The 23,931-nt window shown below is 37.2% G+C and overlaps 2 protein-coding genes and 1 long non-coding RNA gene across 3 annotated transcripts; 2 read left to right on the top strand and 1 right to left on the bottom strand.

Moving 5' to 3' along the window:
* The first annotated feature begins 37 nt into the window (after positions 1–37).
* LOC139138104 (receptor-type tyrosine-protein phosphatase mu-like) lies at positions 38–5,308 on the top strand. Its single transcript, XM_070706327.1, has 7 exons — positions 38–70; positions 1,037–1,150; positions 2,140–2,335; positions 3,010–3,139; positions 3,808–4,060; positions 4,317–4,362; positions 5,202–5,308. Exons 1-7 carry the CDS (start codon positions 38–40, stop codon positions 5,306–5,308), a joined length of 879 nt encoding a protein of 292 aa, XP_070562428.1.
* A 3,611-nt stretch (positions 5,309–8,919) lies between these two features.
* Positions 8,920–22,717, bottom strand: LOC139139330 (hydroxysteroid 11-beta-dehydrogenase 1-like protein). Its single transcript, XM_070708207.1, has 4 exons — positions 22,547–22,717; positions 10,588–10,718; positions 9,664–9,961; positions 8,920–9,314 (listed from the first exon to the last, which is right to left on the bottom strand). Exons 1-4 carry the CDS (start codon positions 22,623–22,625, stop codon positions 8,950–8,952), a joined length of 873 nt encoding a protein of 290 aa, XP_070564308.1. The 5' UTR covers positions 22,626–22,717; the 3' UTR covers positions 8,920–8,949.
* LOC139139329 (uncharacterized) lies at positions 12,785–16,622 on the top strand. Its single transcript, XR_011553780.1, has 2 exons — positions 12,785–13,981; positions 14,372–16,622. It is a non-coding gene; the product is annotated as an uncharacterized lncRNA (long non-coding RNA).
* Positions 22,718–23,931: the final 1,214 nt, after the last annotated feature.

The following is a 23,931-nucleotide window of genomic DNA, read 5'->3' as shown; positions in this document are numbered from 1 at the left end:
ATTTACGATTCATAGCATAATGAAACTCGGAATAGTCATGACTGATTCACAAATAATGGTTGGTTTGTTGGTTGGTTTGTTGACGCAAAACCTTAACCCCGCCCACCCTCCACCCCACAATTCCATCCCTCCTCCCAGTTCTGACTCATTAACAGAGCAGTAACTGTAATATTTATAACATTGCCAGTATTTTTGTTCTGTGTATCGACTAACTTCTAGTTTTACTTCTTTATATAGATCAAAACATTTCCAATGTTATTTGTCAATGATATCATATTTGTATATTTATCGATATACTATAGATCAGCAATTGTAAGACTTTGTAGATACAGAAGATATTTGAGAATAATGCCTTATTAGCCTAGCCATGTTTCTGAGTTGATATCTCCACTTTTTTATATATGTAATTTATACCACAGTCCCTCCACTGTGTTTATGCATAACAGCAACATTATATTTCTGAGATGTTACATTTGTCAAATCTTCCTAGTCATCAACTTATATTTATGTGTATATCATGTATGAATATATGTATGTCAAGTGCATTGTGATATCAACAACAGAAGTAAAGACTACACTGAAATTCACTTGCGGGCATATCGACGTTAAATTTCGACACAGGAAGACAAAACTGAAAACATGTCTCATGCATTAGTTTAATTACTTAAGTATGTCTACCTGTTCATGTTTCTTCTACCACAATTACCAAATTGTCATAAACCATCACCATTAATAGTTGGTGATTCTTAGGGATCACCGTATTTCATAGTACTGTTGGGTTTTTCAATGAAAGTTTTGAAATGGGGAGATAATTCCATAATTTGGTTAGCTGTGAGCACTGATGTATGAAAAGTACCTAAAAACACGTTGTGTCCTTGTTTGAAAGGAATCAACGTATTTATATACCCCTCCAACATCTCGATTATTTTCAAGGACATAAAACTCCCACCCCCATAAAAGCAAGTCCTCTCAATTTCTCTCACCTCTCCCCATTGCTTCTGAACGTAACCTAATACGATATACTTTATATTTCTAGAATATAGTTCCTGGGTTACCTGGTACTATTGGGGTTTCAGAAGTCCATGAAAATAAAATCAGCGTCTTTTGGACTGAACCTGTAGTCTACAGTGGTGATATTCAGCAATATTGGGTGAGTGTTATCTTTTGAGGCAGAACGCGCCTCGAATTGAAAAACACAAACTTTTACTCAAACTTTCCGTAAAAAAAATTTCAACTATTCTCTGGCGAAATCCAGAATAACAATCAGGCGTCACCGTGCAAAATTTAGTACTGACCCAACATTTATCGACCCCTGAAATTCAAAATGTTCGCCATCCCTATGAAAACTCTTTGGGAAAACTAAATTTTTCGATTTTCAAAAAAACAGGAAGCTTTTATTTAAGCAATAATTTACTCCCTTCCGGGACATAATGGACGAAAGCAAACTTTGCACGACATAATGTACTCGGCTTCGCCTCGTATATTTTAAAGTAAAAAGTTCTGGGGCTACTGTGCTAGGTAATCGGATACATTATCAGTAGTAATCTAGGGGATGACGTCACAAAATTTATTGGTCATGACAAAACTGGAACATAATACTCCATAATCTTTAAAACGAAATCCAAAGAGTGATAGATAGACTAGCGAGGGTTTGTTAAAGTTTTACACTCGGAATATCTTTCTCCTAGGCGCATTCTACCTCAATCTAGACAAGTTATGTCGATTAGTTCAAAAACATTATCGTAGACCAAAATGATTTTGTGTACCTTGTTATGTATCGACATTAAGTTCTTTCAATAGTATCTTTCGATATAGTCATACATTGGAAAAAAGAGTCACAGTTGCGCTTATCTGAAAAGAAATGTCTTAACGTATTTGAGATTTATTTTGCTATCAAATTTATAATTTCATAACAATCTTGGTATCAAATTTTTAATTTCCTTTACTAGACAAAAGCTTCTGAAGTGCCATATCATACCGCTAATAATAATTTAGGGAAGTTGACGTCTTAAAAAAGAAAGTGCTATTTACTTTTTCTTTGATATTTTTCATGTAGATTTAAAAACACAGCTTGTATGGCGGTGTTTTTGTCTGTTTAGAAAACGTTTTTAATGAATGCAAATGTGAACATTTTTCCAGGTGATGTATTATCCGATGGAATCGATTTTCAGACATGAATTATTCCGAGCACGCTCTGTCTTACTGGAAGGAAATCGCGTTACATACACACTTGATGATCTAATGCCTGGAACAACTTATGGAATCCAAGTGAATGCCAGTACTTCAAAGGGATTCGGCAAACCCAGAACAGTCAAAGCTAGAACTTTATTTGCAGGTATGTATCACTGTACTCAATTCAATAGAGGATTATATTTATCCAGTGGATGAAATCAGAGAAAAGTTTGGATTGACAACCCTCCACACTTAGACTTTTACACTTGAATGTTAGAGATTATTATTGAACATTTTGCCTCCGTTTCGCATGGATGATTAGATTACAAAATAGATTGGTTTCTTACTATAAATACCTGAGTCTTGTTGCATCTGTAATATGCTTGAACAAAATCATGCTTGCAGTAGCTTATCTACGGTCGCATTTTATTACAGTAAAAATACCTTCTATTTCAGTGTTTGATTGTAGCTTGGCCTAGCATATAATCTAGGATTTCAATGTTTTTTTACGAATTCGGGATTCATTAGATCCGAAAAGCCTCTAGGAAGTTATGACGTGAAGGAATTACTTTACGTAAACTGACAATTGATATAGTCTACTTTGGTCATAGAAGTCTTGCGTCGTTGTCGCATCATTTCATGCTAATTTTCATCTCAAATATGTTTCTGTTTTCCAAATTACGTTCTCATTTGTCGTTCTTTCTCCATACAATTGCCTGTAATTACAACACCTCACCGTATTTAATATGTGACATCCACAAAGAATATTGCTCTGTTCAGACACTTGGTATCACTTTGATATATTTTCATCGTAATGACTGCTTCCTTATCTTGCAGATGATATACTGAAACAGTTACCGTTAGCTGACATGGTGAAACATAATGTTGAACATTCTGACACAAGAACAACAGTCAAATTGCCAGGACTCTCATATGATACAAGGATTTCAAAAGAAACAACACTCATGTGAGTATAGTGGATATAAATAAAACTAAGCTGTGCTGCAACGAAAACGAATAATGAAAAGCTGAAGCTTTACAATACTTCAACGAGCACGTTTGATCGAGTAATCGTATTTTTCAACTGCAGGTTATAGACTATTTTAAATGATTGAAATTATGACAAGGGTATGAAGTAGGCTCAGGTGACACCATTCCCAGTGATTTTTTCCCAAGAACAATGACAACCGAAATCAGCGGTGTTAATAAAAAGAATATTAATTAACCCAGCGAGCAAAAATTTCTGTAATCTTAAAATGGCAATTGAACACACATATTACAGCCTTGGTTGATTGATGACCGTATCCATCTTATGTGAGTAATTGCCATTAAACATTCAGTAAACAAGTAATTTAAATTTGATTGGATGCTTGTTTTTGTCCTTTTAATTTGTTCATGTACTTTTGTGCATTCTAATACTCGCTGGCAGTTGCCGCCGAGGAGATGTATTCGGATCACCTTGATTTTAGCCTTGTCCTAATAATAATGGTTCATTTACATATTCGATGTATCGCAGTTTTGAACTTTTCACATTTTTATTGTAAAATATCCCATCCAGCACAATAAGATTGAATGTGCCCACGATTACAATAATGTAATTGTGTCTGATGAAAATGGAAATATTGAATATTTCAGAGATTACATCATAATAGTGGCCTATGGAGAGAACTCCGCCGAAGAGAAACTTCGAAAAATAGACTTTGAAAGACTTGGCAGATACCGTACCAGTGGTTTAACGTACTATATCACGGCGTCTCTGCTATTGAAAGATTTGCCAAGCAGCTTTGTTGTGGGCGATGGTCGTGTATATGGAGGCTTTAACAACGTTCCCCTGTTACCCGGAAAGAAGTATCATATCTTTTATGGACTTGGAAGTAATATTACCGGGGTGAGTTTATAAACCTTAGGTCTATCTGTTTATCCTGAAAGTGAATACTGAATGTCAACTTCAAGTGGTTTAGAAAACATATATTTACACATTTGTATTTTGTCGAGCAAACAAAAACAAAATATAATTTTTGCATAGTTAAACGTTACTTTCAACCGACTACCTGCGTATATAGGCATTTCAGTGAAATATTCCCAGAATGCATTGACCTACAGACTTTTGATATGATTTGATATTTATTCAACTTTATTTTCAGGACTATGAGTATTACTTCAGTGCAGATACATCAGTGTCATTCACCGGTAATATTTTATTTTTATTAAACCTTGTTTAACGAGGTAGCCTGGTAAGCTTCAGTAAAGATGCTTATCTTCCCCAGGGCCCTCAAATGAACATACAAACTGATACGAAGCAGAACAACATGAAACATGACAAACAAAGCTAGAACAATACAATGCACAGAAAAAAGTGGCCAGGAGTCACCACCTGCACACAGGAGGAAAAAAATGCACAATCACACTAGATAACAAAAACAAATTTAACAAGAAAACTAAACTTACAACACAAAAAATTATACCCAATAAGCTTTCAGGTAGGCAGTTTTAAAACTGCTTAATGAGTTACTAGATCTTATATTTAAATCAACATTATTCCACTGATTGGCACTATTTACAGTAAAGCCTTTTCGATAAAAATCCTTATTTGTTGCAGGAACCACTAACAATTTTTGCATCTTGGAAGTATATATAATATACCTTTTTATCCATCTCTATGTAAATACTCGATAGAGTTCAACACTTTTACCTTATAGCGGGCTATGAATCTCCAAAAGTACTACTTGCTATAGAGCATTGACAGGCTGAACGAAACAATATACGGATAAATAGAAAACTTTCAAGCCATAATAATAAAGGTGAATGAAATATTAAGGATTGGTTAATACGCAATTACGTCAAATTTCACCACTTATTTAAAAAATATGATATTTACAGTCGATTTAATCGGCATTTTTGAAGGACAAATGACCAATTGTTATTCGTTTTTTCACTTCGATGGATCGCAGACTTCACAAGAATTCCGTGCTCGATGGTTTCGTTAAAATATTTAAAGTTATCAGATTCTCACTAATTTCTATTGACAGGACATCACGAATCTACTAGTCAGCCAAGTTCAACCCGTATAATACTCATCATTGTGTTGATTATCATTCTACTAATAGGGATTTTATTGTTATTTATCTGTACTTGAATGGTGAGTCATAAAACTACGCCTGTATGATATCCAACAGTGTATGATATCCAACAGTGTATGATATCCAACAGTATATGATATCCAACACTATATGATATCCAACAGTATATGATATCCAACAGTGTATGATATCCAACAGTATATGATATCCAACAGTATATGATATCCAACAGTATATGATATCCAACACTATATGATATCCAACAGTATATGATATCCAACAGTGTATGATATCCAACAGTGTATGATATCCAACAGTGTATGATATCCAACAGTATATGATATCCAACAGTATATGATATCCAACACTATATGATATCCAACAGTATATGATATCCAACAGTGTATGATATCCAACAGTATATGATATCTAACAGTGTATGATATCCAACTATAAAATATTCAAGTGTCTTTTTATGATGTGTCAGTAAAGACCAGTTGGTTCTTACAGTCGAATGAAAAACCCTAGCCTGTAATTACAACATATTGAATTGCACTACAGTGCGAAGCATTGCATAACGCATACGTTAGAAACAAATTTAATGCAAAGACGTCATATTTAGCATCTAAAACTTAGCATTGTGCATCTTGGTTGTCATCGTAACCGAAAATTGATGTTCACCAGTAAACAGCGTCAACATAGACTGTGAAAATAAAATCTCCTAGAATTTCCGTAGAACAATAGTTAGATGCTTGATTATTAAGGAACAACATGACACTGAGTCCATGATTTAGAGAAACCGTTAAATTTTATTGAAACAGGATGCGATCTAAAGGTACCAAGAAAAGCTTTAGCCACGTCGAATTGGAGATTCAGAATTCAACACCGAGTAACCAGAGTACGGCTGATCTTACTTCAACAGATCAAGGTAGGACTTATCTTGAAGATTTCTAAGGTTAACATGCATGTAAAGTTATCGCGATTGAGAACATAATCATAACGAATTGAAAGAAACTTATGAGGTTGTGACAGTTTCCCTGAACACAGAGACGTCATTGAAATATGATTTTACTGAATTTAGCATACGTACATGAGAGACATGAGAAGCCAAATCAATCAGTTTTCTTGTATTCGTTCTTTTCAATTTGTTTAGGGTATACGCGAATCTTGTACATAATCATCAACATTTATCGTTTCAGCAAACACTACAAACTTAGAGCTGACGCCAGCATACCCTGGCAGCAGTGCGGATAGTCTCTTTGGAACTGCCAGTCATGTTTACAGTTCCTCGGTGGAGTAAGGTCGAAAAGACGGAGTTAACAACGGGAAGACAGTATTCAGAAAAAATAGTTTCCATAATGTCATGACAGATAAACCAGAATTCAATACACTTTCACACATTCAAAGAACACATCTCTGCATAACATAATGAAAAGCCTTTTGTGCAGTGAAAAAGGACATTCAAAATAAAGAAAACTGCGTAATCAAGATTTGTTATAGCTATATTATCAGAATGGAAGGCCGACAAGGAATAAACGTTACACTTTACTGACATTATTCAGGAAAAATCAACAATTTATTTCCCAACACTGTAAGCTTACTCAAGATTAATTGTAAACCATAAGATAGTTACAAATGTTTTACATTTCCCCTTGGTAGATTCATCGCCAAGTGGTATACAGAAGTCGAATTTTATCACAGCTTGAATGACCCCTGATTTTTATTATTGCTTTATTAAGAGAATGGCTTATCGTTTCGATGTGGAAAATTTGAGAGGGGTTTCAAGTGTTTCATCTTTTGTTGCGTACTACCTTAATGCCAAATATGACCTTATTTTTTCTAGTGTGCTGGAGATCTTATCTGTATCTATATCTAGCGATAGATTTTCGTCATTTGGATTTTGAATTGTCATTTCGTCATTTGTCTAACTGATTCGATTACATACATACAAAACATATAATTTTAGTGTTATTATATTTTTATAACGATGCCAGCTGGACTGTGAATTAATGATTTTAAACCCATTTGTGTATCATAACAATTAAATCAGTCAAAAATTTAATTTTGGAACACAAACTCTTCCTCTTTTGATTCGATTTGCTCTTAATTTAGCAAAATCTAGACATCAATTTTTACAATGCTTCATTCTAATTCACATGAACCTCTAACGTAGAGTTTCATCTACGACTTTCAGTTTCATTTACAACAAACTTCACCTTTCAGTTACTTCCAAGAAACGAAATCTTTTAGTTTGATTTAAAAGAAAACAAAGTCCTTCCCCTCAGATTTATTTTAAAATGACTGTATTTTATTTATTTGTACTGTATGTACTTTATTTTACGACGTACAGATTTGCATGAATGGAGTGGAGAAGGTGATATGTTAAGGAAATACGTTACGAACATTTAAAGTCTTAGACACGTCTATAAGGTAACATATTCTCGGTTTGGAATAAAAATCAAATGTTTTGCTACTGGTTGTGTGAATTCATTTTGATTGCAATAAAACATTGTTGTGTCAAAAAAAACTCACTCTGTGATGATTTTTATACGCTGTAAGTTCATTCCACATGATCTACTATAATTTTTAAACCTCACAGTAGCGTGAGTAATGGGCAATAAAACTCACTTCTCGTAGCTGAGTTATAAACGTTGTCTGATTTAATCTGATCGGTTAACTGATCAATACGTCTAGCCAGAACAATTTAAGTAAATCAAAAGAAGAACAGGAGATATAGGGACGATGACTGCATATCTGACAACAACATGTTATGGGGAAACTACTTTGGTGGGTGTTAACGTGTTATGTGAGATCGTGTCTGTTTAATTAAACGCGTTTGTTCAGATTAATTGGCCATTATTGGCCATTACTGCACATTAGTTTGCGCAGTACAGTAGTAAAGCGTTGTTGGTGAGTCATAACTACAAACGCCGATCCGTATCCATGGCACATGGATGGATCCATACTGCCGAAAGATTTCACCATTCAGATTTCGGCAATCGGATTTGTACAATTTGGCAGAAACGTTTCTTAAGAAACTCAAGAATACAGAATACACTTAATAATTTAGCAATAATTACCCAGGTCCTATTATCACAAATCTATGGATACAGCCTCCCTGAGCAAACCAGATCGAGTGAACAAACCGACTAAGAGAAGATGGGTCCGAAGTAATGTCTGCAAAATGTCTCTAAAAGTTCAGAATACGATTGGCATTCAAAAACATGAATTTCAGAATATCTTTTGCTTATCTTGCCATGCGGGTTTCATTCACCAATTCATTAATTCATCTGTGCAACGACTCAGCTAAACGTTTGACTTTGTTATTGTGAAGGTTTCATTGATAAAGAATAAGTACAAAATTGATTTATTCACTTTATTTAAAAATGAAATGAAAATATACATATTTAATCCAGCATTTTCGACAAAATCTGGAAACTGCAGTCGTTTATTGCATCCATAGGGAAGAACGTTTGCGGTTAAGGTGACGTCATAACCTCATCAAACTAATCGACGTGTTTTGGGACTACAGCACTGTCATCGTACTTCTAAAATTGCTTGTCAATACGGACAAATTAGACATCATGTGCATAACTCGCCAGATTTCTCATCACATAAATCAACGACGACAACAATATATCACATAGGTCACAGATAAAGCCAGAGATATAATGAGGTAAATTTATATTCGACAGCGCTACGAATCTCCACTTGTGGTGAACACAAGTCTGCAAATCCAGAAAATGAATTTTGGAAAAAGTTCTTTCAAAATTGCAGTCGGGCGTGTCATCCCCCATGGATAATACACTTCTAATTGTCTATGATATGTTCCCCGCATCACCGCTTCCGCTGTGTCTGATGCACTTGTTGCAAATATATCTGTGTTCATCACCTCTTTTGAAAACTTTATCGCATTTTCGGTTTTTATGCTCCCGATAATGCATATCGTTATGGAGACATTGATTTCTTGCATTGTGAATTCTTGACGGAGAGCTTCAAAGAAGCCACCAAGGGCAAATTTGGAAGCGCTGTAAGATGCCGTGTAAGGTTGTCCACATTTACCTACAAGATAAAATAGTTCGAGAAAAGAGAAAACGTTATAACGCGAAAGACTGACGAAAATCGTCCTATGGTTTGAAATCCCGGCACCATGATAGCAAATCGACCGCACGGGTTTAATCGATGATGATAGGTAAGACAAATAATTTAAAGTTATCAGATACTACTTATGGAAACTTCTACTAAATATTTTACACACGTTCCATCAGAAATAGATTTGATAGCAGCCCTGTATCAAATTCAATCACCTACAACCGCTTTTTCGCTTAGCAATTTAGTTTTACTTTCTTTTATTATTAAGGTTCGTGTTTGGAAAATGTAGTAACAAACGGTGTGAAGGTGGAGTCCTTACCGGCAAAACTGGACATTACAGTAATGCTGCCGTTGCTCCTCTTTAACATTGGTAGTGCATATGTGGCCAGATGGACGTAGGCTTTGAAATTGACGTCAAACATTCCATTAAGACGGTCAAATTGGCCATTCCATAGTTCTAGCTTATTCCCTGCGATGTGATTAAGAATTAAAATATCTAATCCATGAAATCGCTGTTCTGCCTCTTCGATCAATATCTTGGTATGGGACATGTTTCCCATATCCAATGGAATGTAGTGTGCTTCCTGTGCACCGAGTTCCATACACTTCTGTACAACCTGTGAAAGACAAAGTAAACAACAAGACCGTGTGTCTGCAAGATAGTGTTTGGCAATTGTTGGTTGGTCAAGGCATATCACGGGATGAAACAGAAAAAAAATTGGAATAAAAGAAAATTGTCATAATTCGCAGTCATCATGGCGTATGCGGATAAGAGCAAACATATTTGAATGCAACTATGCCAACTACAAAGTTGTAAAAGAAATAAATGATTATTTTACCAAAAAGCATATCTTCTACGCGACTTGTTTTCTGTAATTATCAAATCATCTTTGTAGTATATCTCATCAAAACTGGAGGTTATGATAAACACACACAAAAGTAGTGGAAGACAAGCATAACAAACTCTTTCCAACGGTAATAAAGTGTATGTGATGTTATTCAATTCAAACGATTTATATTGTGCTATAGACTTGCTCCAACAAGTCTGTGGGCATATAAATATCAAAACATATAAATTTAAGGACCGAACATCAGCAGACCGTCGCGCTAATGGTATGCTGTTGCGTAGATCGTGGGGTGAATGCTTGGCGAGCCAGTAACTCAGCTGCAGGGAAAAGCCAGGCGACTGGGGTCAGTCTATAATTGTGATACTATGCCATGGTGTAATATTGTTTCATCTTACTTGCTGCAGGATATTTTCTCTCCTAGCTGTAATTAACAGCCTTGCACCGAGTTTTGCATAGCTGTATGCCAGCTCCTCTCCAATACCAGTACTGGCTCCAGTGACTATTACTCGTTTTCCTTTTATGGAATCTGGGGAGAAATGTGAGAATCTGGAGAATATAAGGTCGTCTGTTTTAACTAAGGTCACCCAACATACTGTCCATACGTGGAGTGGACACCGGTAGAGAGGACATGCAGACACATCACGAAGATTAAAAAACCGAAATAAAAAAATAATGTGTTAGGCCGGTCTGTGTTTGATGTAGTGTGTTCGAGATAGACAATGTCAAATGACTTCTGGGGTCAACGTACGCCTCTTCCGATAGTAACTTGAAGCTTAGTTTCGAAAAGGAGAGAAATGTGTTCGTGCCAGATTTTCATAGATTTGTGATCGCAGTGGTGAGATTTTCGCAAATTACTGGAACACACACTATCCTGTGACCACTACTTGCACATGGTTTCTCAAGAAGACGAAATGAACGAGGATCGAATCAATCTGATAAAATTAGATGTGTAGGCCTAGAGATGGAAAACTGTTTTATTGATCGATTTGAGCAGGCAGTATATGCCATGCCATCTTCTTAGTTTGATTTTAGTGAGAAACATGGAGGACCATATCGAGGTCGCCAAATAAAATATGGACTGTTTGCTTCATAAGCTTAATTTGTACAGCTTTTGGTTGGGTGTAAAGGTCATCCTAACTTCGTGGCGGTTCATTGTACTCCTGAAAATTGACGTTTATCTTTTGCACACAGATAAATAAAGCTCGGTACCAAACACTATCATTTGTGAAATGGCTGAGAGATTTTGGTCAAAATTTAATGATATAAGTAAGAAGCGTCGGATAGGTAAATCACTGAAAAACAAAATATCCCGGTTTACCGAGCATACTGTCTGCCTTGTATGAATTTTATGAAAGAATTTTTTGAAAATTCCAAATTTTGAATTCTTGAGAGTGTGATGGGTATGACCGATATTGGTTGGGTGTCAAAATAAATATAGTATCATATTTTTTGTGAAACACTTTGGTTGTCTGAGGACCTTTGGTTTTCACAACAAATGCCTATCTCGAGATAGGTACCTACTAAGGACTTAGGATATCGCAGCAATCCGATTAAATTCAAATGTAGAGTACGGCGTCTACGTACGCGTTATTCTCCTGCTGTCGCCTCTCGACAGAAACTTGAAGAGAATACCGCGTACGCATAAGAAGACGTCGCCGCGCCGTACTCTACATCTTATTTCGATCAGATTGGATATCGCAGCAAAGTTCGTTAGCACCTGTTCAATTAACATTACAGTAGAGTAAATGAAACTTTTAAAAATTTACAAAGTTTTACTCTGCTTTTCACAGATATATGTCAACGCGTATGTATCTGAAGCTGATTTTCGACATGAATAGTGTAACAAAGCTCTGGCAAGCGATTGTGACGTTTTATTATGTAATCGTGGCTGCAATTGTTCCAGTCCAATATCAAAGTGACGCAACGACGTCGGGACACGTTGTCCAGTGCCACTGCGGGTAGACTTGCTCCGAGTCTGTGGGCATATAAATATCAAAACAGAGTGGGTCTAAATTAAAGGAATTAACTTCAGCAGACCATGGAGGTAGTCTCTGCTACTTCCATGGCGTGCAACAGTCACTTCAAGGCACTTGGAGCTTACCTCCACGCTCTGAGCTAGGAGGTACTAGGTGTACTATCTATCTCCATGTCATGCCAGTGCTTCCCTTCTACGCCGTGCTTTGAGCAAGCTCAGTATGGATTTTATTCCTCAACTGCCTCAGCACAGTCCCTCAAAACAGGTTTTTAGAGGAATGCTCGCAGATTTCAGCTCCGCATCAATTTTCTTTTCAGTCTGAGATAACGGTCGTGCTACGATAACGATCTCCGCAATTCACATGTCCAAAATATTATTCTTTGCATGCTGAGCACCGTTCTATGGGGGCCCGTTCTGGTCATAATTATGTTTTATTAATTTTAGTATGTTAGAATTAATTTTATGTAGACTGGAATTAATTTACTAGCACCTCGAATTAATTGTATGTTTCTTTGAATAATATTTATATGCTTTAATTAATTTTGTGTAGTCATGCCGAATTAATTTTATGTGTTCCAATTAATTATTTCTGCTTATCTTTGCTGTAATTAATTTTATGTAGTCTATAATTAATTTTGCTAACATTTCAAATTATTTATACGTTTTTTATGCGCCGGAATTAATTTTATGTAGTCTACATTTAATATATCAATTCCTTCAATTAATTTTGGGTTCAAAATGTTTTCACGTGCTGCAATTAATTTAATGTGTGCTAGAATTAATTTCTACAAGTGTCTTGAATTAATTTTGTGTTCGGTCGACGTAATTATGTGTGTTCGCTCGAATTAATTATATGTGTTTGCTCGAATTAATTATATGTGTTTGCTCGAATTAATTATATGTGTTTGCTCGAATTAATTTCGGCCGATCCCACAGTCCTTTGCGCACGCTTTCTTAAATCAATATGGCGGCTCCCAACCGGAGTGGTATTCGTCGCCGAGCTCGTGTTGTGATCCGAGAAAGAAATCAAGGGGGGTTCTACCACTTTTTGCAGAACCTGAAATCAGTTGTTCGACTTTTTCTGTCTCCCCAGATTGAAGAATTTACAGAGGATCTATATGAAGTTAATTTTCGATTGATTGATGCTGCTGGAACTTTGTCTTTGCTTTTGGACGACTTGGCGAGAGAGGGACCGAATCCAACAACGGGAATACCTTCTAATATTAATTTATGCAAGTACCACTGCAGAATTTATTCCAGTCTGTAGCTTATTTGAGCAATGCGCTATCAGCCCAGATAGAACTAAGGGAAAACTCGGTTTACAGTAGCCTTTATACCTATCAATTTGCTGCAGCTGCTACGTCGACACAACTTGGACCTGGACGAAGGCGTTTTGAAATTTCAAAAGATCAGCTGGAACATTTGCGATCCCTCTTTTTCTCATGGCAGAACATTGCTGATATGCTGCAAGTGAGCATTTCTACAATTCAACGCAGACGAAATGAATTTGGTTTGAGTGATACATTTGAAGGTTACTCAGATATAACCGACGACGAATTGGACGCATTTTATGCATCCATAACAGGAAATAGCACAGAAGGTCTCCTTACCCCCAACATTTGAAGGAGGCGTTTCATTGGTGCACTGAGAAGCCGTGACTTGCGTGTTCAACGATGGAGGGTAGCTGAATGCCTGCATCGAGTGGACCCTGTTGGCACTGCCTTGCGTTGGCGGATGACAATCCACCGTAGGAAATATTATGTACCAACCCCAAACAGCCTCTGGCATATAGATTCTGGACATAAACTGATCAGGTACAAGTTGATCACTCATGTTTGCATCGATGGCAAGACAAGATTACTCATATATGTCTGCTGTTGCAACAATAACACTGCTGATACAGTCCTACATTTTTTCACAAGTGGGGTTAGACAATGGGGACTACCATCACGTGTTCGGTCAGACTATGGCATGGAAAACCTTTATGTTGGACAATACATGATAGAAAACCGTGGGGCAGGCTGAGGAAGCATAATCACTGGCTCCTCAGTCCATAATTCACGAGTAGAGAGAGCTCACCGTGATATTTACTCTGGTGTGCTGGTATTTTTTGCCCCTATTTTTGAAGCAATGGAAGATGATGGCATCCTTAATATACTCGATGATGTTCATTTATACTGTCTCCATTATGTGTATATTCCCAGAATAAATAGATCACTTGAGGAATTTACCAGACAGATGAATAATCGCCCTGTTTCAAGTGAAAGAAACCAGTCACCCTTGCAAATGTGGGAAAGGGGAATGCTTGAGAACATTCATTCTGGACACACTGCCTTGACACCTGCAGAGATTGAGGAATATGGAGTAGATCCAGAGGGTGTTCTCTCTGTGGAAGATAATGACTACCAAGTTGTTGTTTCTCCTCCTGCACTTGACTTATCTGATGAACAGTTGGATCTGATGCCATATCCACTCCAAAATGATGACAACTATGGGATAAACTTATTCCTGCAATGTGTAGAGTTGGTTAACTCTTTTGTAATCAATGTATACGATTGATTGAGACATTTAACAGTTGGTGTGCCTATCCACTGCAGAACTTGAGAACCGCTGCAGGTTTCATCTGGGTATTTGGTGTGCAGATGCATGCTTTGTTGTAAATGGGATTTTCTATTCAAAGAAAAATGTCACTACTGAAATTATGCAAAATGAGTTGGAAAAATGTGAAAATGATGAAAAATTTAATAACTCAGAAACCACCTGGTCTGACTGCTTTAAAAATTTGAAATTCTAGTTTTGTGGCCCTCATATAATTTTGTTAATTGTGTGCAGATATCCGTGATTTTCTATTTAATGATTTATTTTTGGTAATTTTCTTCATTTTGGTCAAAAATCTACTTCTCTGAAACTGCTGGTCCTATCACTCTGAAATTTGATATGAAAGTTCCTAGTGCTGACGAGTGTCAGGTTTATTCAAATTATGATGAATAAACAGCTTGTCTGAGTGCTTTGAAATTTTATATGTGTATTCCAAGGGGTGGCCTCAGCCCTGTTTTTTTTTTAAAATCATGGTGAAATTTGCATATTTGTAGTAATTTGCCCCATTTTTGGTCAAAATTTATTTTCTCTGAAACTAATTGTCTAATTGCTTTGAAATTCAATATGACCTTGGTCAACTTTCTTCATATTGTGGTAAAATTGTTTGCTCTGATAGTGTTTGTCTGATTGGTTGTTTGTATCACTCTTGACTACCAATTCAAAGCATATGTGAGCAGTACAGTCTATTTCAGTTATTTTAGTTTCTTTTTAAAGACTATTTGTTGTTTTGTTCACTGAAATGTGTACAATCTTCAGTTCTGATAATTCAACTCATATCCTGTACCTGGCCATAACATTTGAATAGTGGTATAATACAATTTTGGATACATACCAAAAACTAAATGATGGAAGTATAATTATATGTTCTGTCCATGTACGTGATGTGAGTTGAGATGTGTTTACCGGAGAATGAGCCAACTGAATTATTTGTTCAAAGAATCTTAAATAACTTGTTACCAAAATAATGTGAAAAGGGGTGACTTTGTCCTTTTTAATTGCCAATGGCAATAGGTTTAGATCAGATAAAATATCAACTTCAAGGGCGCATCTTAAACAGACTTTTTGAGAAACAATGTATTTTGGACTGCCCAATCTGAAGCTAATGGGCCTCCTTTTTGAATTGTCAAGATACTGGTCCTCAATAGAATATTGCTGAGATAATGTATTTGTTTCAGATTTTTCTATACAAGTACTGTACCTGTATCTCTGTTATCAACTTTGGGGCATATCCCCTAAAAGGGTGTATAATGTTACAGTTAGGGATATAAGTTACAAACAGTGCATGATTGAAAGGACACCAGTAATATCTTTCATATTCATGCTTTACAAAGCAGAATTTGAGCTGTTCTTACTCAGTATGATTAAAAACAAAATTAAAATGGGACACAGAGGGTTGAGCACACTCAAACATGAATTCAGCTACTGTATGGCTCTGTATGTGTCTGTTTTCTGTCTCCATTGAAGTATGATAGGCCTCTTTCATGACCCCTACATGACCTTACATCCTGGTACTTCTATTGGTATGGATTCATTAATGTTTTTCAAAAAAACTCTACAAAAACAAGAATCTGTTGTTTCAATCACTGGGTTGCACATGGAACAACCACCGTGAATCATTTTCAAGTAAAACTTTACATGTTTCTTGCATGAAAATACTAACAGAAGTACCAGGATGTTATTTCTTGTCAGGGTCATGCCAAATGGCCTATTTAATATTGGTAGCACTCAACAAAAGAGATGACTGCATTAATTTAGTTTTAGTATTGGTTGTATTCTTTCAACATTCAATCAAACTGAATTAAACACATTTTTACCCAGTATTAAGGTGGATTAAAATGGTATTGTGTATGCCCAGTGTGTGTCTGGCTGTCTTTGTGTAATCATTTTTCCAAAAACAAATGACAAAATAGGGTGAATATCAGCAGAAGCACTATACTGTAGCAAAATGAAAGATTTTTTGCTTGTGGAAGATGTATAAGGATGACCTTCATATATAAGGCCAAGACAAGGATGAGTTCAGTTAGGCTGAGCCTTGGGGTTAGGATACATTTAACTTTTTTTTACTCAAAATGCAGTCATCTGATTAGATTACTGTCGCTTTTAGAATGTATGATGGTTTCATCACTGATAAACAAATTGCAGAAGAACAGTGAGAGTGAACAAGTTTTCAAAGTATGAGTGTCTATGAATAGACTAGGTGCAAGTGAGTAAAGCCATCCTATAGCTGTAACCAGTGAGAGCGCCCTCACAGTTGTGAAATTGTTTTTCTCTCCCTCCCTGTGTGTGTCTCTCTCTCTCTTTCTCTCTCTATGACATTCCTCAGGCTGATCCACAGGAATGGACGAAAAAGTACAAAATGTTTTATCTCGGAATGAAAAAATTCAATAATTTCGCCTAGTGTTTAGAACTCTTGTTAGAGTTACCCAGTTCATCTGCTGTAACTTTATGATTAGTAATATTGACCCCTTTCGCTGTAACTTTATGATTAGTAATATTGACCCCTTTCCAAGAAAAAAACATTATTGTATTTATATAGATTGTGTGTTTACTTTGAGTGTGGAGTATGGTACTGGCAACTTGCTTTGTGATTGGATTACTACCATGGTTATCAAGCCTTGAAAGTGCCTTGTTATCAAACACTATCAGATGAAATTTAGAAGCAACATTCCATGAATTGAACAGATTATTTTATTGTAGATAAAATATCAAACACCAACTAAACTAAAATGGCAATATAATTGACAACATTGATAAGAGGACTTTAATTTGATTTTCAATTTCGATTGCAGCCCCATGACCTGTATTTTAATATTTGTCTAGACATGGTGGTTTGAAATCAAAAGCAATGTATCTAATAATGCTGAGGTGTGACCACTTAAAGCTTCAAAAATGGCAACAAATACACAAGTGGTCATGGGTCAAATTACCATCACTTTTCTTATTTTGATCACCAATTTCAATTCATGGTGGTCAATATTGACCACCACCTTTTTGTCAATCACAGCCATGTCCACAGCTCGCATGAAACTAGCAAATTATAATCATAAAATGTTATAAAAGTATGCAGGAAGTACCTGATTTTTAGGGTGGACCACCAATGTTTTGCTAATGACCACCATCTGGTGGTCACCACTGACCACTGGCCAAAAAGGTAAATTTCAAACCCTGTTGTACATACATGTAACTGCCTGACTTTGATCAACCAAATCCTTGTCAAAGATTGATAGTAATAATAAATGTTGATCAATTGAATTCAAAGGCAATATGGCTTAGGGACCACGTCAAAAGATCCATGTCTCAAAAAAATCCTAATTCTTTAAGTTCGGGGGTGGGAGATTTTAACCCCCAAAATGTTTTTCATCAGACATTGAACTATTGACATAGTCCCTTAACCTTTGACCCCCAGTTCCCCATGTAGAGGTCCAACTTTACCTAGAAAACAATGGATTTGGTACAAACCATGGTGGTGAAAGGCTTAAATGTACAGTAGCTGTAAATTATGATATTTTCAGTATTCTTGTTCTGTGTGTCCACTACAGTTTTTTGTTCTACTTCTACATTTTGATATGCCCAGTATTCAACTTCTCGTCAAAGCCTATGAATGCATAACCAGCAATGTTATTGCTGATATTTGAATTCTAGTCCAGACTAAAATTCAAATATCAACACTAACATTGCCTTTGGCAGGTATACATACTTTGATGACAAGCTAAATACTTGGCTCTTAAATGTTTCAGTGAGTAGAACAAGAAACTGTTATTGGTGTTGCTGAACAGAATAAAAATAGTGAAATAATCATCAAAATTACTGCTACTGTCCCTTTACTTAACAAAACATGTCTCCAAAGATTGCATCACAAGCAAAATGCAAAAAAAATACAGCTATGGGGCTTTAAGCACTTTCCATGGATTGTGTTTATACATGCCTAAACAGCTTTGACTTTTGTAATTCAACTACCTCCTTTCAATGTAATCATTTATAATATACAGGCAAACATGCCTTATGTAATACAAAACACCCAAATACTTCAAACATCAACAAACTGTATAATGAAAATAACAGCCAACAGCAAAACCATGAAACATTGAACCAAATGGATACACAAGCCCAATAATTACATTTGCAAACTTTATGAATTTATTGCCCTATGGAGCCACTGAACAATTTACACTGTTTCACTACAAGAAACAGGTAGTTTGTAAAGAACATCTTTCTAACTTCTGAGAAGCTCAACGTATGTGATTTAGTTCCAGTAAAATTTCCACAGTGTTCAACTCAGTTGTCATTTTCTATCATGTTGTTTCACTACATTGCATTTTTTTTGCACTTAAATATTATTACGTGCCTTTGTATGAGTGCCAAATTAATGCACCAGTCAAAGGGTACCAAGTTGCTGTCTCTATACAGGGAACACTTGCCTAAAGTCAATCGGAGGTCAAAATAAATGTCAATGAAAAAAGTTCAATAGGCATAACTTTATTCATTAAATATTAACTAACATCTACCAATGCAGTGAACTTTATTCTGAATAATTGCCAAGACTACTCAGGCACGTTACTTACTCAGTATTGATCCAATGAAACTGTTTTACAATACACAAGAAAAAACCCTACGCGGCGGTTAGTCCTCATCTATGATCTTTGTAATACCACAGTCCCACACTTTAACCGTCTCAGCCCCATTTCCCTCTGCAGATATCCAGCTTTACCATGATAAAATGGGACCACGTACCAAATATTGTAGTGAATGGGTTTAGCAAAGTTAACTAGCGAACACCAAAAAAGGGCTGTGAAAAAGCGATGTCATATATTGAGAATAACCTTTCTACAGAAGGAAGAGGCAATTTATTTGTTGGCCTTGGTAACTGCAGCACATTGCCACAAGTGTGAGCAGTGGGTGTGAAACCTCCCACAACCATAGCTGAACTGCCTTCATCAGTAGAACTTGCCTCTTTGACAGTTACTTCAATTGGAAGGACAAATTCAAGTAAAGGTGGTATGATAAAACCCAACACTGGCTCTTCAGAAGCTCCTGTTGCAAATTCTAAAATGTGCTGTAGTTCTAGTTTCTTTTCTCCACAGGACCTCCTTCCACTAGCCACCTCTCTCACATATCGCACAAATAACTGGTACACTGCTTTCTCGCTGTTGGCTGCATTGCTTCCTTCCTCTGAAAACTTTGGCTTCAAAAGTTGCAGCAGGCTTGGAACACTGACTTTGTGCTGAGCATTTGGTCTTAAGAGATGTGGTAGCATTGGAAACTGTCGAAGGGCTGACAGCATTCCAAGTTTCTCTAGACCTCTCTGAATTTCATGAATACACTGATTCTTGGCCATGTTAGTGGATATAATTTCTTTCAACACGTCTTCTTTTAGGTATGTTGGTAGCTGCCCATTTTGTAGCATTGCTACAGCTATCATAATTCCTACATAGTAGTAATCTTGGCTAAGGAATTCTCGCAGTCCTTTGTCAAAGTACTTTTCCTTAATGGCATGATTAGCCAACCTAATCCACTCCTTTCTGGGACCACCCAGATCAACCGACTCTTCGCCCATAAAGTCTACTTCAAAAGTAACTCTAAAGTTGTCAATAAATTCCAGTTCGCTGAACGTTGATTGGAGAATACTTCCTCTGTTGATAGTGATGTAATTGGTCTTGCCCTCAATAGTTTCTTCACAAGACAGAAGATCCAGCTTTCTACCCTCATTTATCTCTTGCTGCAGAAATCTTAGTACTTCTACAGGCTCCATAAGTTCTGAAGCTTTCCCTTTGTCTATTATGGCCTTGATATCGAATGGGCATACAATTGGATCCATGTCCTCATTGGATGGAGAACTAATTCCAGCTTCGGGTGTTGATTTATCAGCTGTCACATCTACCACCACTGTTTCGCTGGTATCGATAGGAAAGGGTTCGTACATGACGTCATCACTGTTTTCTGTGCGTGGACTATGTGCTTCCCTTTCGCTGTCAGAGTCCAAAACTGACTGTGATTGCATATGTTCTATTGTCTCACTTACATGTGGCAAATCTGAGAGAAGCCTAATATAGATACATCCTGATGGTGCGATAGATTCAACAGCATCCTTGCATCTATCTTTTTCCCAGTAGGTACATTCGGTATAACAAGTGTTCCAGCACAGTTTTTCACTATTTCAAATGGGAATCTTTCCATTTCCGAACCTCTCAGTAATGAACGCAGAGCTCTTTCCAACTGATCGTCATCCCAATTTCTGTTGATGTCAAAACCCGTGATTACTCTTCCACTCTTCTCAAATTCGAGTTTTTCCGATCGGGTGGGTGCGCGGTCATGATCTTTCTCTATTATAACGACATCCCTTATTACAGTAGAAGATTCCATGGGACGTCCAACAGCAGCCCGTCTGCTGTTGGTGGCAGGATACGGGCGAGGTCGAAATGTAGATCTGGACCGATTAAGTGCAGATGATGTACGAGTACGAGTGCCAGTGGTACCTACGTTAATTTGTCCAGTGCCAAGGGTGGGAAATCGTCGGTGAAGTTCATCAACGGCGTTTCTGGAATGCCTGTTAGTGTTGATATCACCCGGACTAGTCTCCCTAGTTTCTGTAACTGGAGTACTTGGATTTTGTAGCATATTTGCTAATCTGTTGATATTTTCTATCGCATTCTGGGCAACTTGTCTGATTTGTTCGTGCGTGTTTCGACCATCACCTCTTGCCGCCATTTTGACAATGAAAATCACGTACTTTTGACCAATCAGGGCAAAGTGAGTACTTGTGCGCAAAGGACTGTGGGATCGGCCGAAATTAATTCGAGCAAACACATATAATTAATTCGAGCAAACACATATAATTAATTCGAGCAAACACATATAATTAATTCAAGCGAACACACATAATTACGTCGACCGAACACACAAATTAATTCAAGACACTGGTAGAAATTAATTCTAGCACACATTAAATTAATTGCAGCACGTGAAAACATTTTGAACCCAAAATTAATTGAAGGAATTGATATATTAAATGTAGACTACATAAAATTAATTCCGGCGCATAAAAAACGTATAAATAATTTGAAATGTTAGCAAAATTAATTATAGACTACATAAAATTAATTCAGCAAAGATAAGCAGAAATAATTAATTGGAACACTAAAATTAATTCGGCATGACTACACAAAATTAATTAAAGCATATAAAAATTAATTAAAAGAAACATACAATTAATTCGAGGTGCTAGTAAATTAATTCCAGTCTACATAAAATTAATTCTAACATACTAAATATAATAAAACATAATTATGACCAGAACGGGCCCCCATACCGTTTCCATTGGTGGATGGTCTTGTGAGGTCAACGCACTGTACGTGGTTCGACACTCAACGTCTGCGCGTCCCTCTGCTAATACTCTATCATCACAAAGAGGTACCATGGCACACAGGTGCTTGCAGTGTTGCTTGGATTGTCGATCGTGGGCCCAGGATCGAATGCCGCAGTGTGAGGGCGAAGGCCGAACCTGGGTAGTAGGCCCTAATCTTACTACTACCAAGGTTCGGCCTTCCGCCTCACACTAGCCTTCGATCCCGGGCCCGGCCCCGGCCTCCGATCAACTATCCAAGCAACACTGCAAGCACCTGTGCCGTGGGGCGTGGCACGGATCAACGTTCAGCTCTCTCTGTGCTGGCACACACCGCAACCGGCGAGCAGAGCAACCTAGCATTGAAGCCAGAGGGAGACTGCGAGAGGTCAACATATGAATCTTGTAACGATTAGTAGATTGTATGGTTGTACATACTTACCTGGATCAAATTTATCAACCATGTTATACGCAATGTAGAGACCCAGAAGAACAAAAATGACCTTCGCTGTTGTCGACATGTTTATTGTACCGTAGTGTAGCCCACGGTCCGCGTGATAGAGGGACCGTGTATAGCCGTTCACTGGGTACCCCGCCACAGTCTCGATTACCCAGACTGCACTTAGGGTTCTCATCCGGCCGACGCGCCTTGCGCGTCACAAGTGTCTTACCTCATTTATCTGTATTTTAAAAACTATCTACTGTTGATTGACCAATCAGAATGCTCAATTCAGAGTGTTTTATTACTCATAAAGCCTTGGTCACCAAATTCCAGAAACGAATGACAGCGCCGTAGTAGAGTACTGTCCAATCAAAAGTGAACATGTCATATTTTGTAGATATCTGGTACGTTTTACAACCATTTGCAGTAATAGAGCGCAAAGCCACTGCAGTGAACTGCAATAAAACTGCTTACACTAATTAGTTTCAGCTGTAGCCGTGGCCACTTTGGTGTTGAACAAGGCTACTTGATAAAGACCAAAAAGTCTGCTTGTACAAAGGCAAAACTAGCTCTGTCTGAGGCTCGAGTTGTAAATGAGAGTTTACGATTGGCACCCTGTGTTCAAGATTAAGATACAATGTAACATTACCATGCACTTGTCCATGTACAAATCTTTTTTATTTCAACTTCCGCCCCAGACAAACTGTCTGCATGGACATACAATGTTGTCGACTTTGCCAGCTGGCTACAGCTGAAACTAATTAGTGTGAGCAGTTTTATTGCAGTTCACTGCAGTGGCTTCGCGCTCTATTACTGAAAAGGGTAGTAATATTCAAATTTGGTAACACAGCGGAAACCAGCTGCAACACAAAATCTGCTGTGCCCTAGGGCATTTATATAATGTACCCTAGGCATTTATAGGATGTTCCATTACATTGGAAGGCTATTTCACAAATAAAAGTTTTAATTCATATCCTAAACATGTTACATTGACAAAGGGGACGGTTGACGTAAACACATTGAAAACGAAAATATATCAGTTAGGGGCGATAGTTTTTAAGTCGGATAAAAACCCTCATACTCGGGCTCTTCTGGTACATAAAGTCCAACCCTACGATAAAATGTCTCGGCCTGCGGCCTCGACATTTTATCATTGGGTTGGACTTTATATACCAGAAGAGCCCTCGACTCGGGCTTTATCCTATACTAAGGTCATATGGTGTCGCCGCGCGTACCACCACAGTGCAGCGCACCCATTAATTTCATCGGTAAGGTGGGCCGTAGCCAGGGCGTGTTCATTTATTCCAAGGTGAGGGGCAAGCCGAATGTCCTCGGGGTTGACTTTGCAATATCTGACTTCTGCAGTGCAGCATTTTCCTTTGCAA

This window comes from Ptychodera flava, chromosome 8, assembly GCF_041260155.1.
Source record: "Ptychodera flava strain L36383 chromosome 8, AS_Pfla_20210202, whole genome shotgun sequence".
Classification (NCBI taxonomy): Eukaryota; Metazoa; Hemichordata; class Enteropneusta; family Ptychoderidae; genus Ptychodera; species Ptychodera flava.
The sequence above is the reverse complement of the archived record's forward strand: the minus strand, read 5'-3'. Positions and strand labels throughout refer to the sequence as shown.